The 15,941-nt window shown below is 29.2% G+C and overlaps 3 protein-coding genes across 3 annotated transcripts; 2 read left to right on the forward strand and 1 right to left on the reverse strand.

Moving 5' to 3' along the window:
- The first annotated feature begins 6,135 nt into the window (after positions 1–6,135).
- LOC101491787 (early nodulin-like protein 20) lies at positions 6,136–6,975 on the forward strand. The gene is made up of 2 exons (XM_004505953.3): positions 6,136–6,367; positions 6,619–6,975. Exons 1-2 carry the CDS (start codon positions 6,187–6,189, stop codon positions 6,930–6,932), a joined length of 495 nt encoding a protein of 164 aa, XP_004506010.2. The 5' UTR covers positions 6,136–6,186; the 3' UTR covers positions 6,933–6,975.
- A 3,121-nt stretch (positions 6,976–10,096) lies between these two features.
- On the forward strand, positions 10,097–10,513 carry LOC101513297 (uncharacterized). Its single transcript, XM_004505935.4, has one exon. The coding sequence runs from the start codon at positions 10,097–10,099 to the stop codon at positions 10,511–10,513; it is 417 nt and encodes a 138-aa protein (XP_004505992.1).
- Positions 10,514–12,033: 1,520 nt separating this feature from the next.
- Positions 12,034–14,663, reverse strand: LOC101512970 (uncharacterized). The gene is made up of 3 exons (XM_004505934.4): positions 14,509–14,663; positions 14,233–14,340; positions 12,034–12,359 (listed from the first exon to the last, which is right to left on the reverse strand). Exons 1-3 carry the CDS (start codon positions 14,527–14,529, stop codon positions 12,243–12,245), a joined length of 246 nt encoding a protein of 81 aa, XP_004505991.1. The 5' UTR covers positions 14,530–14,663; the 3' UTR covers positions 12,034–12,242.
- Between the last annotated feature and the right edge of the window lie 1,278 nt (positions 14,664–15,941).

The raw sequence follows: 15,941 nt of genomic DNA on the forward strand, positions 1-15,941 counted from the left end.
ACATCTTGTTAGCATTTATTTCAGTTTCAACATGTGGATACACACTAAGATCCAACCACTGCCTGATCAACGCCACTGCCTTTCTATTCATCTTCTTCCAGTCAGCGTCAGATTTATCTGCGGGTTTAGTAGTGTCACCCTCAATAGGATCATACAAATCTTTACTGTATAATATGTCTTCCATGAGAGTCTTCCAAAGTGTATAATTAGAAGAGTTGAGTTTAATCATATTGGGACATTTATTTTCCTCCTCCATTTAAATGCACAAATCAAATAACCGAGCTCTAGATACCACTTTGTTGGGAAAAACTAGAGATAATTAGCGATAATTATCTCAATAATGCAGAATATTTTCCCCCCACCTGTGCAGATAAATGGCCAAACAGAAAATACAATTCCAAGAGCAATAATAATTGGCAGAAAATTAAATATGAGACAAACGCAATTTTTAACGTGGAAAAATTCTCTCAAATTGAGAGAATAAAAACCACGGGACCTAGTCCAGTAAAAACTTTCACTATAATAATTAATGGATACGCCAACAGTCTTCCTAATAACAATAGGGAATATCAATCAACAATAACAACCCTATAACAACCTTATAACAACCTTCCACTAAAGTGGGTATGCCAAAGTAACTCTCAGAGAAGATAAAACTACTCAAATTATATATTAAAGTAACAAACTCAGTGGTAGGAATAACATACTAAATTTGTAGATCAAACGGAGCAAGTTTGCTACACACCTGTTACCACCACTGAAACCAAACCCTTATTTTTCTTCTCTGTCAACTGTTCTTCTTTTTGTATGTCTTCTTAGGGATTTCTAAATCCCTTTTATTACCTTCAAGTGGGCCTAACTCAATAATATCTTTTTTTTTCTTTCTTTTTTTTCAATAATAATAATAATACTAATAAAACCAGTGGGTTCCACTTGGGGAGTGAATCCACCCAACATTAATTAATTGTAAAAGGTTATAAATAATAGCATCTAAAATTAAAAGTAGACATGCATTCTCCTACCTAGGGGTGGACAGATTTGCCACACCCGCCCATAACCGGCCGACCCATACGGCCCATAAGCAAACGGGTGGTTTGGATCGGGTTGTCGGATTTCGCGGGTGAACTTCAATGGATATACACGGTCTACAATGGTCGGGTTCGGGTGAAGAAATTGGATCCATCGGCAACCGTAACCGACCGCCCAATATATATGAGATTGAGGCCCAACCTTCCTCTCCATATTTTGGCCCAGTCCATTTCAACTTTTCATATAAAATCACTACTTCCAGCAAACCCTAGCCGCCCAGCAAACCCTAGCCGCCCAGAAAACCCTTGCTCTGCATCTTTTCTCTTGTTTTCAACTATCATTTTCTTTTCCTTCGAAACCTTCCTTCGAGACCCCAGTAACACATCTTAGAAGCTCTTGATCTCATCTCTCTAGTATCTCGACCTCTCTTTTATTCACTTCATTATATTATACTCTTTTCGATCTCACATCTTCAACCACAAATGGAAAAGGGGCAAAAGAGTGTTGGAGAAAGCTCACAACTGCACATAGAAAGGTACTCGTAGAAAGTTTTATGATTTTCTGTTATGATTTCCTTATTATTTTTTACAATTAGGGTTTATTTTTTATAACTAGCATTTTCATCTTGTTAAGCTTTCTATGATCAGGAGCATCTTTTTTGTTTGTTGGCTCAGAGCAAGAAGCATATAATGTAAGGTTAGAGTTCTATGAGTATATTGTTGATTGTATTATGCAAGTTTTTGGTCAAAGTGTTTACTTTCAATAGCTTCTGCCTCTTTTAGTTTCAAGTTTTTCTAAATACTTAACTATTAATTTTTAACTATAACTTTTATTTTGTGTGAGGCTTTCTGTTGTAGTATCAATGGTTATGTGTATATGATATTGTGTGTTTGTATGGTATGCATATATCACAGTATCTCAGAAAATGCATACTGATGCCAAACAAGAAAGTTATCTTCTAAATAACTGTACGTTGACATTTTATTTTCTGTTTGAAAATGTAGGGTTTATAGATTGTTTTGTTGTATTAATATTTTGCAGCAAGTTACTCTAACTGGTGATATTGTTGTGCAGTTGAAAGAGCTAAGACAATGTCATATAGAGTTTAAAATAGAAAGTAAATTGATTTTGCATGTCTGAGTTTGAAAGGTACTTTTGTGTTTTCTTACAACTCCTTATAGATTTCCTTACAAAAGATTTCATTGAAACATAGATGTTATGAATGTTCCTTCTCTTAACTTTCCATCTTTTTCTCCTAAGATTTCATTACATCACAGACAAAGGAGAATACAAAATATACTGAGAAACTGCTATTTTTTTTCAATTCCACTGTTATTTTTTTTCTTCTAATTTGCATTATGTGTGCAGAAACTACTGAAATCACTAGGAAATCCTCATGGTGCAGCAATATTCCTTTGATTACTGTCATTTTAATAAGGTTGATTAAGATGTAATTTATGTAATTTATACTTGAGAATTTTAATTTGTATTGGTTGTGTGAATGTAATTTGTATTGATCATGTGAATGTGAATTTGTGATTTAATATTTGGCTTAGATTTTGTGGCCAATGTGAATGCAATGTCTTGAGAACAATAATACAATAAATTTTTGATTGGATTATATTTTGATTAATATTGTAATAAAAAATTGAATTTATAAAACAAAAATTGAAGTTATAAAACAAATATGAGTCTGATTGGCAGGTTGGACCATTTATTTTAATGGGCCAGAGTTGTCTTAAATATAACAAACTATATTGGGTCAAATTATTTTTTATGGTTAGGTCACATTATTTAACTTTTTTTTAAAATGAAAAAGAAAGGCCCAACAAAGTCCAGAAGTCTAACCCGTTTTGACCCACCCGTTCACAACCGTCACCCGACTGGCCCGAACCCGACTGGCCCGAAATAAAAAACGGACGAAATTGGGCCCATTAGTACCACCCGAGGATTCAATCGGGTTTAGGTTTTTGACCCGAATCCGACCCTATCCGACCCATGTCCACCCCTACTCCTACCTATGTGGAAGAAACACCGTTAGAAAGAAACAATAGAGAAGAATTATGGAAGAAAAAAAATCAGTCAAAATTTCATTTTGAATGCAAATAGTCGGTCAATAAAAAAAAAAAGCAGCACTTGAAGAAGGTTTAAGATACTAATGGTGCATTTAAAGTGAAAATTAATTCTTTCATAGGTCTAAAAGAAAACCACTTTTTGGTTTCTTCTTTGAAAAAAAATGTCATTATTTATGAGCAACTATAGTGAATGGAACACAACACAACGAGACTTTAATTAAGTCTTGTAAAATGAAAAGGCATTGGCTTTAAGTATGAAGTGGGGCAATGTGCATAAAAAGGAGTATATTGATAAGTCAATAATAGAGTATTTGAAACGGTGACTTAGAAGAAAATTATAACAAAAATTATGATTAACGAAGTTCAACGCATTCTCAAATTGTTTTTTTATTTAATTTTAAAAAAATGATAGTTTAAAGTTTTTCTTAAATTTAGTTCTACAAAATTATATAATGAAAATTCAACAATAATTTTTAAATAATAAACGAATAACAATTAATTTGAAGATAAAAATTAACTAAAATTTAAACTTAAACAATATACAAATTATAAGAAAAAATGTAAAAACAATATTGTGTTACCAAAATTGTTGTAAAAGATAATTAAAATTTGTAAAAAATAAAACAAATTATAAGAAAGGTAATTGCTCCTTTGAAATTACATCTGATAACAAATGTTAAATAAAATATTGTAAAGTTTTAAATAAATTTATGTTCTCAATAATCTTTTTAAATTTTAATAAAAATAAATTAACGCTAATTTTTATACAAAAATTAAATTTTAATAAAAAACAAAATTTAAGTAACCAAATAAAAAATAATAATAAAATTCTTTCTACTAATAGAAAATTTAAAATAACTAATTATTATTATTAAGTGACAAATGTCATTCTTGCTATAGAATTATATTTGGTTTTTATTTTAATGTATAGATAGATTTTATTGATGGTTTCATCTCTATGTTACATTTCCTTTTTATTACTGTTTAAGTCTATTTTATTGAAGTATTGTTAAGCCCAACTCTTTAAACTCTCACTAATACACACAACCCTTCATTGTCTTCCAAAAGTTTTAAACCTAAAGGATCTTCACTCAAAGTGGTTCAAAAATACTCTCACCTTCACAAAGTCCACATTTTACCATCTTTATCGGAATCTAATTTTTATTCTAGATTTTAGTTTATTTTGACCAATAAAATAAACTTAAATTAAAAACTATTCATTGTACAATAAGTGCAATGAACAACTAAATACAATTAAGGTCAACCAAAACAAGAAAAAAAATATTTAGACAAAAGAGAAATTATATGAAACATTTTCTAAACATATCTAAGGATTCGAACTTCAATGATGAAGATTATATGAGAAATTTGTCACCTTTACTGTAATAAAAGTCAACGACATTAACTTAGAGCATGATTGTTATAGTTTTTTGTTTCTAAAGAATTACTGTTTTTAAATCAAATAATAGTTTCATTGTAGTTTTGGTTTCTTATTTTATCTGAATCACGAAAGTAGTTCCTTTATTTTATTTCTCTTCAATTTTGGTCTCCAAACAGAATTTTAGTCCAAATTTTGATGAAGTGTCATTTTTTTAAGACACATCACACCATTTATGATAATAGATTTCATGTACAATTGTTGCACAACGAAATATTGAGGCATGATGTGACTTAAATAAGCGCAAAAAGATGACACTTCATCAGATTTGGGAGAAATAAATTTGAGGAATTATTTCCGTGATTCAGCTAAAATAAGGAACCAAAACTGCAATTAAATAAAAAATAATCACTTTTAAATTTTTTAGTCTTTTTGTTATAGTTTTCTTAAAAATTAAAAATTTTAAAATATAAAAAATCTAAAAACCGCTTAAATGAGAAAGTGTTGTTTTTAGTAGCTTCTCAAAAATAATCATTTTTTATATATAATTTTTTTTTAAAAAAAAAAGTGATTTTCTTTTTGTCAAACAAATTCAATACAATTTCTGTTTTTTTTTAAATCTCTAAATAATAATATCTAAATTATTGAGTATCAAAATCATTTTATTTGTAATAATTTAATTTTTTTTTAATAATTTATAATAACCAAATCTAGGATTAGATTAGATATGTCAACACTCTTCTCACTTGACCAAAAATTAAATTATTTATTGTTTTAAATAGTCTAAATGCACACTAACCAAATAGTACAGAGACTTGGACAAACAAATATACCTCTTGAACTCAATCCAATAAAGTGTTGAACATGAACCAAACAACTATTAGGCAATGCACACCTAATACTCAACCATGGTAAAACCTCATACAAAATATGTCCAAAAAAAAGAACACTCAGAAGAACAAGTGTTGCGACATTTCTAGACAATCACACCCTCCTAAACACAACTGAAAATCCAAATGAACAAGTTATTCTTAGTAGATACTCTATTGTAAAACAAACTTCAAACTAACACAGACATCTTCAGTGTATAAATTTATTCCAAGTGACATCACTTAAAGGCAATCCAACTAAATTCAACTCTTCTTATTTCAGTTTCTATGAAAAAAAATTGTTATAAAAGCACTGTAAAAAAATCATATGATGCATATTATAAAAGAAAAGTTAATAAAAGCGATAATTAGTAAACTCTTCTATCAAAGATCTAAAAATTTATCGCATGACCCTAATTAAAGATGCTCATACACCTCATTTATTATTCAAATAATTTGGCCTTCTGTTTGATATGTTTTTGGATCATATTTTTTTGATCAACCCTTGCCACCAACAAAGTATTTATGCTGAGGTTGAGAGTCAACTCCTTCTTAATTGAATAATTTTTTTAAAAAATAGTCAATATTAATAATGAATTGTTAATTTATTAAAAAGATTTGTTGAACTCATGATTTCTTTTTCACTCTAATTTCTCCAAACACGAAGGCAATATTTCGATGAGCCACTATCATGATGGATAGAAACACACAAATTTTGGCTCCAATTTTCCTCACACTTTTGCCATGAACTTTGCCACAAAATTAAGTTAATCTTTTTGTCCATTTGAAAATTCTAATTAATTGTTTGAACAATAGGAACTAAGAAGGGTAGGGAATGGAAGTTAGTAGAAAAATAATTGTGTGCTTATTGATGATCATCACAATGGGGTATTCCATAACTGAAGGCAGAGAACCAATGCTACATAGGGTTGGAGGTGGAAGGTTTACTTGGAAACCAAAAGTTAACTTCACAAATTGGACAAGTAATGAGCGTTTCTACAAGGGTGATTGGCTATGTAAGATCCTTCATCAATTTTCTTATCCTTCTTGGTCCATTATGAGTTTAATTTTTATATTTTGTCATAGTAAAAATAATGTTAACAATTAGTTAGAATAAAAGATAAATATTTGTAATGAATTGATGATTATGGTTCATTGACTAGTGTATTTTTTTTTTATAAATATAAATTAAATCCTATTAATATATGACCATTTTATTTTATATTATTAAAATATTTCTTTAACGAATTTTGTTTTGTGTACATAGATTTTGGTTTTGACAAGCACATCCATAATGTTCTTGAAGTGAACAAAACAAATTATGAGAAATGTATTGACAGCGACTTCATAAACAACATTACAAGAGGAGGAAGAGATGTTTTCCAACTACTAGAGGCAAGGTCATATTACTTCCTATGTGGCAGAGGTTTTTGCTTCCATGGAATGAAGGTGGAAATAATTGTTGAACCACTTGCAGTTCCACTGTCTCCAACAATGAACAACAAGGCCTACTCATCATTAAAAATAAATCGCATTGAATTAGTTATGTTCTTAGTTATAATTTTTTTATGTATCTTTTAGATAAAATTTATCAAATTTAATTATTTATATTTTATTATTTTGATTGAATATTACTGACCAATTATGAATTTATTGTAATAGATAATTTGAGAGTTATTATTTTATATTTACTCATTTAATATGTTTTAAATGTTGAATATTTACTGATTTAATCTATAGTTAAAAGTTCAACTAACATATATGTTTAATTTTTGTTATCACTAAACAAGTATGTATATTTAGATATTTAAACAATACTACTACGAGTGTTGAAGTTAGTACCACGTAAGTACGATATAAATTCAATGATTTTTTTTAAATGGTGGTTATATAATTGAATGTTATAGAGCCTTAAATTTTACTAATTGTCATGACGATCAACAATGCACACGCTTATGTTAAATTAAAGCGTTAGAAAAAATTATACTTTTATAAAGATTTGACTACTTTTTACAAGGACGTGAATTTAAATTTTATTTTTATGTACAAATTTTGTTTATTTTTTTGTACAAATTATATTTTTATATTTTATCCTCTTTGTGTTTTGAAGGATATTTTTTACTAATGTTTTGTTATTTAACTTTTTAAGTGTCCAAAAATCAATGCACCTGAACTTGTCTTTATTAATTTAGAAAAAACTATAAGGTACTGGACTACAAGTTCAAAGAGACATTTAAAAATTCAGATGGCCCAACAAACTTCTCTTCTTTAAATATGGAATAATAACAAAAAATTATGAGTTTTGTAAAAGTAAATCAAAATATTTGATTATATTTATGAAGATATCATTATATTTTTTAAAACATATAATAAAATTAATTTTTCATTATCTATTGAAAATCTTTTAATATATATTATTTAAGTAAAACATATAAAAATAATGACATAGTTTGAATTTGAATCATGAATAAAAGACTCAAAGACTTAGACTTTATCAACTAAGCCAACATATAATTAAAAATAAATTTATAATATAATCAATAATAATACCATAAATTAATTTGTTTAAAGTAGGGGTGTTAGGAGTGCGGTTTGGATCAATTATAAAGTAAAAGTTCATCTAATTCAAAAATAAAAATACTTTCAATTTAGTTCGATTTGAATAACATTCTAAAAAAAATCAATTCCATCAAATCTGAATTAATGCAATTTTAAATTAGATTCATTTTTTATTATTTAAATTAAAATTTATATAATATTAAATAAATATTATTATTATAAAGTTAAAGTTACGTTAAAGTAGAGCAAGTTTGAAAAAAATATAACATTTAATATATTAAAAATTAATAATAAAAAATAATATTAATGGATTATGTTTGAAATATATGCAATAGTGAAAAAATAAATTAAATTAAACAAATCAATACTATTAATAAAAATTAATACTAATAAATAATTGGTTAGTGCAGTATATAATACTTATAAAAATTAAATAAGTATTTAAAATTGATTTATATGCAGTTTAATTCGGTTTTAAAAATTATATTTGATTCATGCAGTTTTTATAAAAGAAATTCAAACAAATCCAATAATATTTAATTTTGTGCGATTGTCAAATTATTTTGAATTGATATGTTGTTTTTTTTTTATCGGTTTAGATGTGAGTACCCCTAATTTAAAGATACTTTTTCGTTATTAAGTAAATCTTATTTTTTATGCCTAAAGTTCTTACTTTAGCGTTTTTGCCTTTAGGCAAGTGAGTTGTTAGATAAATACCACAATACTGATACAATTGTGAGATCTCAGATTCAAATTCGGAACATGATATCCAACTTAACGATATCGAGTGTTTTAGTAAATATAAAAAAAATAGTTTTGGTCTTTTATGAAGAAAAAAAAAATCAAATGTGGCATATAGTTTGTTTGAGTAATCAAATGTTACAACCAACTTAAATTCCAAACAGTAATTAAACAAAATGCTCTACTAAATTCATTACAAAAATTAATAAGTTGCCATCAGGTAGCCTAACATTCTTAAATGTTGCCTCCTCGATCATTCTAAATGGGTAGTCCATCTAGGTTTTGCTGTGGACTATGCAAGTAATCGACTAAAAAACTTGAAAAATCAGATAATGTCAATTAATTATTGGTTAGACTATATGAGTATATTAAAAGTGAGTTAATGTTAATGTTGGTGCTGCCAAGGGAAGAACTATTAAAGAGAGTCACATTAAGTGTCCACTTTCCCTGCACAAGGGCATTAAATGAAAGTGAATATATATAAATGTAATTAAAGAAAGCATGAAGAGTGACATGATTTTAAATTAAGATCACATGATTGATATTCACATAAATGGAGTGGCTGTGGCAAGCAAGGCATGCCTGTCGCTGTAGCCATAGCATTTGCTCCCTTTGCTGCCCCTCTAAGCTAAGCCAACCCCACGCTTTAACTGCTTCTATTTTTCCACGTAGAAAAGAAGCAATGTGCAAATCATTTTCTAACACATTAATATGCATATGCATTATGGAGCCTCTAAGTACTCCTTACAAACAGTTAATGTCAAAATTAGCATTTGATTACTATAATTCTTGATTAAATACCCAAATCCATAGATGATATGTGCATGATTATCTTTTAATTGTGGATAGTTTTCAATTAATCATCCAATGATATTATTCACTACTCCACGCTTACTCAAGCACATGAAACATGATTAAATAAGCACTACTTTTTATTATAGATAAAAAAAAAGAAGTTATAAGCATCATTCTGCCAATAGTTTGCCTTATTTCATTTTATAGATAAAAAAAAGAATTTATCATCTTTTTTAAAGATAAAAAAAACCCAAAAAATATCACCCATCTCTTAACCAAAAGCATTTCCTAATTTTATTGGTTTCAATTACTTGAAAATAAATTAAATGGTAGTCGCACATTTACATCGTCATGAATGTGAATCAACCAATCTTGATTATATTTGATTATATGATATATATTTTAATAGCTTGTTTTGAATCGGTTTTACTAAGTCATTTAAGCAGTCATATTTTAATTAATTAAACAATAATGACTGTATGAGTGTGAAATAATTCTATTCTATATATCTAAATTCAAGTCCAAGGAAAGCACTTCCTCAAGACCTAAAGTCATTATAAAAGGCCAGAGCACACCACCCACAACTTCTCACCTAAAAGCTACATATTTTTCTACTTCCAAGTTTTTACACAAAACCCAAAATAACAAACATGAGTCCCATAATAAACTTGTCCTTACTCTTCCTCCTTTCCTTAACACTTGTCTCTATAACATCTCAAGAAGAAAGAGCTCCTCATGGTCTTGTTTACGAAAACCCTGTAGCTTTTCCACCATCAGCATATATCTTCTTCCATCCCAATGCACAAACTCCTAAGACCAAAGACTCTTGCACTGCATCCAAATGTTCACCACTACCTCAAGTAGAAGCCAATCAGAAATATTATGAAAACAAAGCTTCAGCTGAAGAATCACAGAAAAGTGGGAAACAAATTGGAGCTGGTTTTGTGGCTGGCATTATCTTTCTTGTTACTTTTGTCGTTCTTTTAGTTATTGGAGTTTACTATGTAAAGGTCACCCGCCAAGTGAACATGAGTAGAACTATTAGTAATGTTCAATCTCATGCTTAATGTGTATGCAATAATGAGTATGAGTGTGTCTATATTCATTTTGAGTTTTTTCTTTACAAGACACATCACTTTCTCAATATTAGTTAGTCGTTTATTCCCTTTTAATTTCTCCTTGTTTATGGTTAGACAATGTATCTACAATTATGGTTCTAACTTCTAAAAGCAGTTGCCGTTAACACAATTAATCTTAATATTGCAACAAAATACCGTCTAATGCGATCATAATTGCAATTGTAATTTTATTATGGAGACTTTACAATTGCAGTAGCAGACTGCAATTATTGATAGTGATTAATGTCTAATTTAATTAAAAATATTTACAATTTTATGTCATGGGTTTTCCAACTTTAACTGGCACTGTCAAGATAAGCAATGCATATACAAAACAGCAGGTTCTCCTCATATGCAAAAGGATAACTAATAAAAATGTTTTTAGGGATGGAAATGTCAATTGTCTGATGCATTTTATTTGCAAAACAGGCATGCCCTAACAACTAAAGCTAAAGTCTTGAACATAATCTGATAATGTATTTAATATCATGTGAGTAAAAATGAAGCACAGATGAATAATCACCAAAATAGTACGTATTATTCGATACATGATAGATGCACTAATGGAATTCAAATTTAAGCGATGAAATTTGTGAATTTCCTTACCCATTCACCTTGTGATGGACTGACTGATTTGTCCTTCAACTTTTGCAAGATATGGCGTCTTAATGCAATTAATGCAACGTAGAACATTTAACAGTTCACGTAATCACTTAAAAACTGGGTCAGTCGTGGATTTTAGTCTCCCGGTTTTTTATAAGGGCTATTAATGTCCATATTTTATCTCCTTTGTAAGAGTTGTTTCTTTCCAATTCTCTTTGAAAATCATTTGACTCTGAAGATCTCAAGATGGCATTGGAGGGACTTGAAAGTTCATTTTTTATTTTTTCTGGTGAGGTTAGTAACTGTGGTGCCTATATGGAGAGACTAACAGTGACAGTTTTTTACTAATGGGACTAGCTGGAGGATGTCTACATTCTACAAGGCCAGAGAAGATTAATAGTGATGGCACTATTCTTTGACTCGAGAGGAACCCAAAGAGCTGAGGGGGAGGAATAGATGAAAAGCATTGAGGTGTGTTTTTTCTTTGCAATATCTAAAACTTTGTAATCGAGACCGTTTAATTAAATAACGATATACCCGACGATAATACTCCACCTATATAGTTGGTGTACAGTAGAATCTGCCTTCAAATATTTGAATTTCAAAAGGAAGTATTTCAAATTGAAGTATTTGAACCAAAACATAAGACAATATCGAAGTGGCTTATTGTTCAAGGTCTACTCTTATCTATTTCTCAGAGGGGGCGATTTCTATGCAATTCCTATGCAATTTTCCCCTTACAACTAGAACCTAAGTGCACAAACTCCAAAGTGAAAGAATCATATATTTGTACAATGCTGACCAGTGAGTTAATCCGTAAGTGGTTTCTATAGACAACATACACCAGTAACATGCCAATCCAGACATAGAGACAATGTAAGTAAATTCCAATAGTCAGAAACTAGTAAAATCATGTATTTTGATGCATATACTGAAGGAACATGTGAATGTTGCAGATAACATCACATTGGTCTTCAAACAATTTAGAATGTGAAGATAAATAAAAAGGCCAATTACTGCATGTTTTAATATCACAATTGCACAATATATATAGTATTAAAAACTCATAACATTTCTACCATCCTCGTGAGCTGAGAGACTTTATCAAAGGTCCAAATGTTTGATCCACAGTTTTGTTCCATGAATGTGCAAATTCAGAACGTGATTTCTTCCCAAATATGGGTTCTCTAACCTGCTAGTCCACGAATGCTGAAAGGTTAGAATCTAAAAGTAGCAAATCAAACATGAAATTCGTAAGTCAACAGTGACACTGGTGGAAATGGGGTCTCTCTATTTCTCAAAAGAAATAGAGATATCCATTACTACAGTTTTGGTGTATAACTAAAAATATCTAATTAATGTCACCATTTTTTGGAATGTGTTTTTTTTTTATTATTTATATACCAAAAAACTATAGTAATGGACATCTTCATTTCTTTTGCCTGATATATCGATAGAATGAATGCCCGATATTTCAAATGCAAAGTCATTCAAGCCTGTGGACTCTAAAATATAATATCATGGAAAATTGACATTAAAAGTTATTAAAAAAAAGGAAGTAGAAATAAGTCACGCTTTGAGCTAGTTAAATAAATTTTTCCACCAGTTGAAATCAACTTTGCACCTCCATTTTCAAAAGATCTCTCATTTTGCTTCTACATGAACACTTATGAACTTATGTTTGAGTTAGAAACGAAATGCTTATTTCTACTTTTCTTTTATTCCCAGGCTTGCTCAACGGACACATATGGGGAAATGAGGATCATGAATGCAGCACATTGCAGGTTCAAACCTGCATACCGACTATTGGTGTCCCTAGCTCCTACCAACTGACTATTGACTCTGAAATATAATATCAAGGGAACAGATTGATGTTCAAAATTATTGAAAGAAGGGAGTAAAAGTATGTTAGACATTGAGCCTATGTGTTCGTGCTCGTGATTTTGTCAATGTCAATGCTTCATAGCTTTAAGCTAGTTAGGATATCTTTACCACAAGTTGAGATCAACTTCTGCGCATCAAGTGTTCAAATGATCTCTCATTTGGCTTTTCAATGAACACAAAACACTTACAAATTTATTCTTATAAGTTAGAAACTAAATGCTTATTTCCTCTTCTTTTTATTTAAAGGCCGGCTCAATGGGCACATATGGGGAAATGAGGATCAAGAATGCAGCGCATTTAAGGTTCTAATACATGCACTGTGTATTTGTGTCCCAAGCTCCTACCAACTGAGCTAACACACGGACAACTAAATGCTTATTTCAGTTTAAAAACACCTTTAAGTTAGAACCAAATTATTTGGCTTTTATCAATTTCCAATACAATTGTTTGTTCAGCAACCTAGAAATATAAATGATGCTATTTTGCAATGCATATATGTGGCTTCATTCAAGAATAAACGCAGTTATCTACCTGCACCTTACAACTCATTATAATCAAGCCAGAAAAAACTTCAGATCATGCACAAATCTAATTTTCCCTCTCACACTTGTTTAGACAATTACCAAAACATGCTAGCAGTACGATAAAGATGGTTTCAGTGAGTGATATAGTGCTTTTTCACCAAAACAAAAAAGAACAACACTAGAAAACCAGAAAAAAATGTGAGAGAAAATTAGGGACATTTTGGATTGCCTTATTTGAGCTTATTTACTAACATAAGCACTTGTAAGACTATCTGAAAGAGCTTCCGGAAACAACTTATGGCATAATCATAAACTATTTTCAACTTATTTTCATTAGCTTTCACGGATAGCTTATAAACACAATTTATATCTTATAAACAATTTTACTTAATTTTATCTTTTATCTTTTTTACAGAAATAACTTATATAAATAAGTATTTTTATCATAAGGGTTTATCCTACTAGATAAGTAGTTAACTAAGTAATGAATGATAAAGAGAAAATGTTATCAAACTAACTACTTATCTAAAATATCCAATCAAAAAACTATATACAATATATGCATTTAATTAAGTTGTTTTGGTGAAAATTTCCGATACAACTTATAATTCTTTGATGCAGTAAAGTATGACAATGTGGAATGGATAAGCCTTTAACCTGAGAGTGAGATTGGGAATCCGATACAGAAGAGTAGATGTATCTGCGTTGCTCCAATACAACCACACTCGTCAATATTACACCCAGTGACGCTCCCAATAACCGCTCCTGTGTTATGTATTACAACCATTTCAACAAATCAAAAACTTCAAATAATCAAATTTCAGAAATCCACACCATTAATTTTATTTTATTTTTATTGTTGGGCTAAACAAAACGAGGAAACAGAAACCTAAATTGAAATTCCGAGGAGGGTTGATTGTGTTAGGAAAGTACCTGGGTGAGAATACTAATCATCGTTTTCGTTTCGTTTAATTTCGTTTTTCCTGCGACAGATTTGTTGAAACAATGTTTCCCTGTTACTTCCCTATTTCAATTGCACTTCCCCATTCACTGCGCATTTTTCTATTAGCTTTTGGTAAACGCTTCTCTCTTACGTCGTATCTGAGAAAGGCTTTTTTTTCAGTCTTGGGCCTCAATGTTGGGCTCTGTCCTGGAACTATTTTATGGGCCCCCAATGTGCTACAACATTGGCAAAACAAAGAAAATTATATCCTACACCCCAACTCCCACAAATACGATGAATTGGCATAATTGCCTCATATAAATATTAAAAGTAGTCATTTTACCTATATTATCATTTCAGTTTTTCATATATAAATGAGTATCAATTTTTTCTATTTTATTAGAAAACTGTAACCACATGAAAACATGAAACTACACATTTTCGATACATGCATTCTCAACTTTCTGTACTGGAAATCTTATAAAAAAGTTTCTGGTAGTTTTCGAAAATCTTTTAAGATATTGAAAAACTTGAGTTGATTGATCCGAAAGTCTTTGAATGGTTAAAAAGAAAGGTGAATTTGAATTTGTAACTTAGTAAAAAAATTCAAAGATAAAGTTGACTTCTTAAAATATTATAGGGATATAAGTACAGTTGTGGAATATAATAAAATTTTCCAAAACAAATGGACCTTTTTAAGAGGCTTTAAGTATATATGTCACTAATTGACTGAATGACTATTAATCTGAGATATATTAAAAATATCTAAAAATGTTCATGATAAATCCTAAATCATACTTTTAATAGAAATATATATTTTGTATTTAAGTAAACAAATAATATCTATCAAATTAACATGCAGTCTATCAAAAGAAATAAAACAAATTAGTCGTTAGAACTAATAAAACAAATTAGTCGTTGGAATTATAAGTTTTTTTTTTTAAATATATGGTGATAAAATGTTAGAACCACTAAAATAATTGTTACAAACACTAAAAATGTTTTAAGTTTTATTTAAAGAAAAAAAGAAATGTTGATGTTTCTATCCTATCAAACATTTATTTATTTATGTTTGTTATGCATTTTGCAATATTTTTTTTATTTAAAAAAGTTGTATATATAGACCGTATATTCCTAATTCAATTGATCCAATCGACTATGTTGATTTAGGTTTTAAAATCATCATTATAAAGATTTAATTAAAAAATTAAACAAAATTATAAGATATTTGAATTAATTTAACTTATACACTTAATGATTATTAAATATATTGTTGTTCTTTATTTCTTTTTTTATTTTTCATTCGTAACTTTATTTCATTTATTTTAAAATCTATAATTACAAGTCTACAACCTTCTCCAATGCATAACCACAATCCAAAACCAGAATTAAATGTGCAATAAAAGTAAAACCAACCAAAACT

This window comes from Cicer arietinum, chromosome 6, assembly GCF_000331145.2.
Source record: "Cicer arietinum cultivar CDC Frontier isolate Library 1 chromosome 6, Cicar.CDCFrontier_v2.0, whole genome shotgun sequence".
Taxonomy (NCBI): Eukaryota; Viridiplantae; Streptophyta; class Magnoliopsida; order Fabales; family Fabaceae; genus Cicer; species Cicer arietinum.

Excerpts from the sequence above, each read along its gene's own strand:
- LOC101491787 (XM_004505953.3), top strand. The coding sequence starts at position 6,187 with ATGGAAGTTAGTAGAAAAATAATTGTGTGCTTATTGATGATCATCACA. Across the intron at positions 6,368-6,618 it reads CTACAAGGGTGATTGGCTAT|ATTTTGGTTTTGACAAGCAC; the intron begins GTAAGATCCTTC and ends TTGTGTACATAG.
- LOC101513297 (XM_004505935.4), top strand. The coding sequence starts at position 10,097 with ATGAGTCCCATAATAAACTTGTCCTTACTCTTCCTCCTTTCCTTAACA.
- LOC101512970 (XM_004505934.4), bottom strand. The coding sequence starts at position 14,529 with ATGATTAGTATTCTCACCCAG. Across the intron at positions 14,341-14,508 it reads TGATTAGTATTCTCACCCAG|GAGCGGTTATTGGGAGCGTC; the intron begins GTACTTTCCTAA and ends TACATAACACAG. Across the intron at positions 12,360-14,232 it reads ATTCCCAATCTCACTCTCAG|GTTAGAGAACCCATATTTGG; the intron begins GTTAAAGGCTTA and ends GTGGACTAGCAG.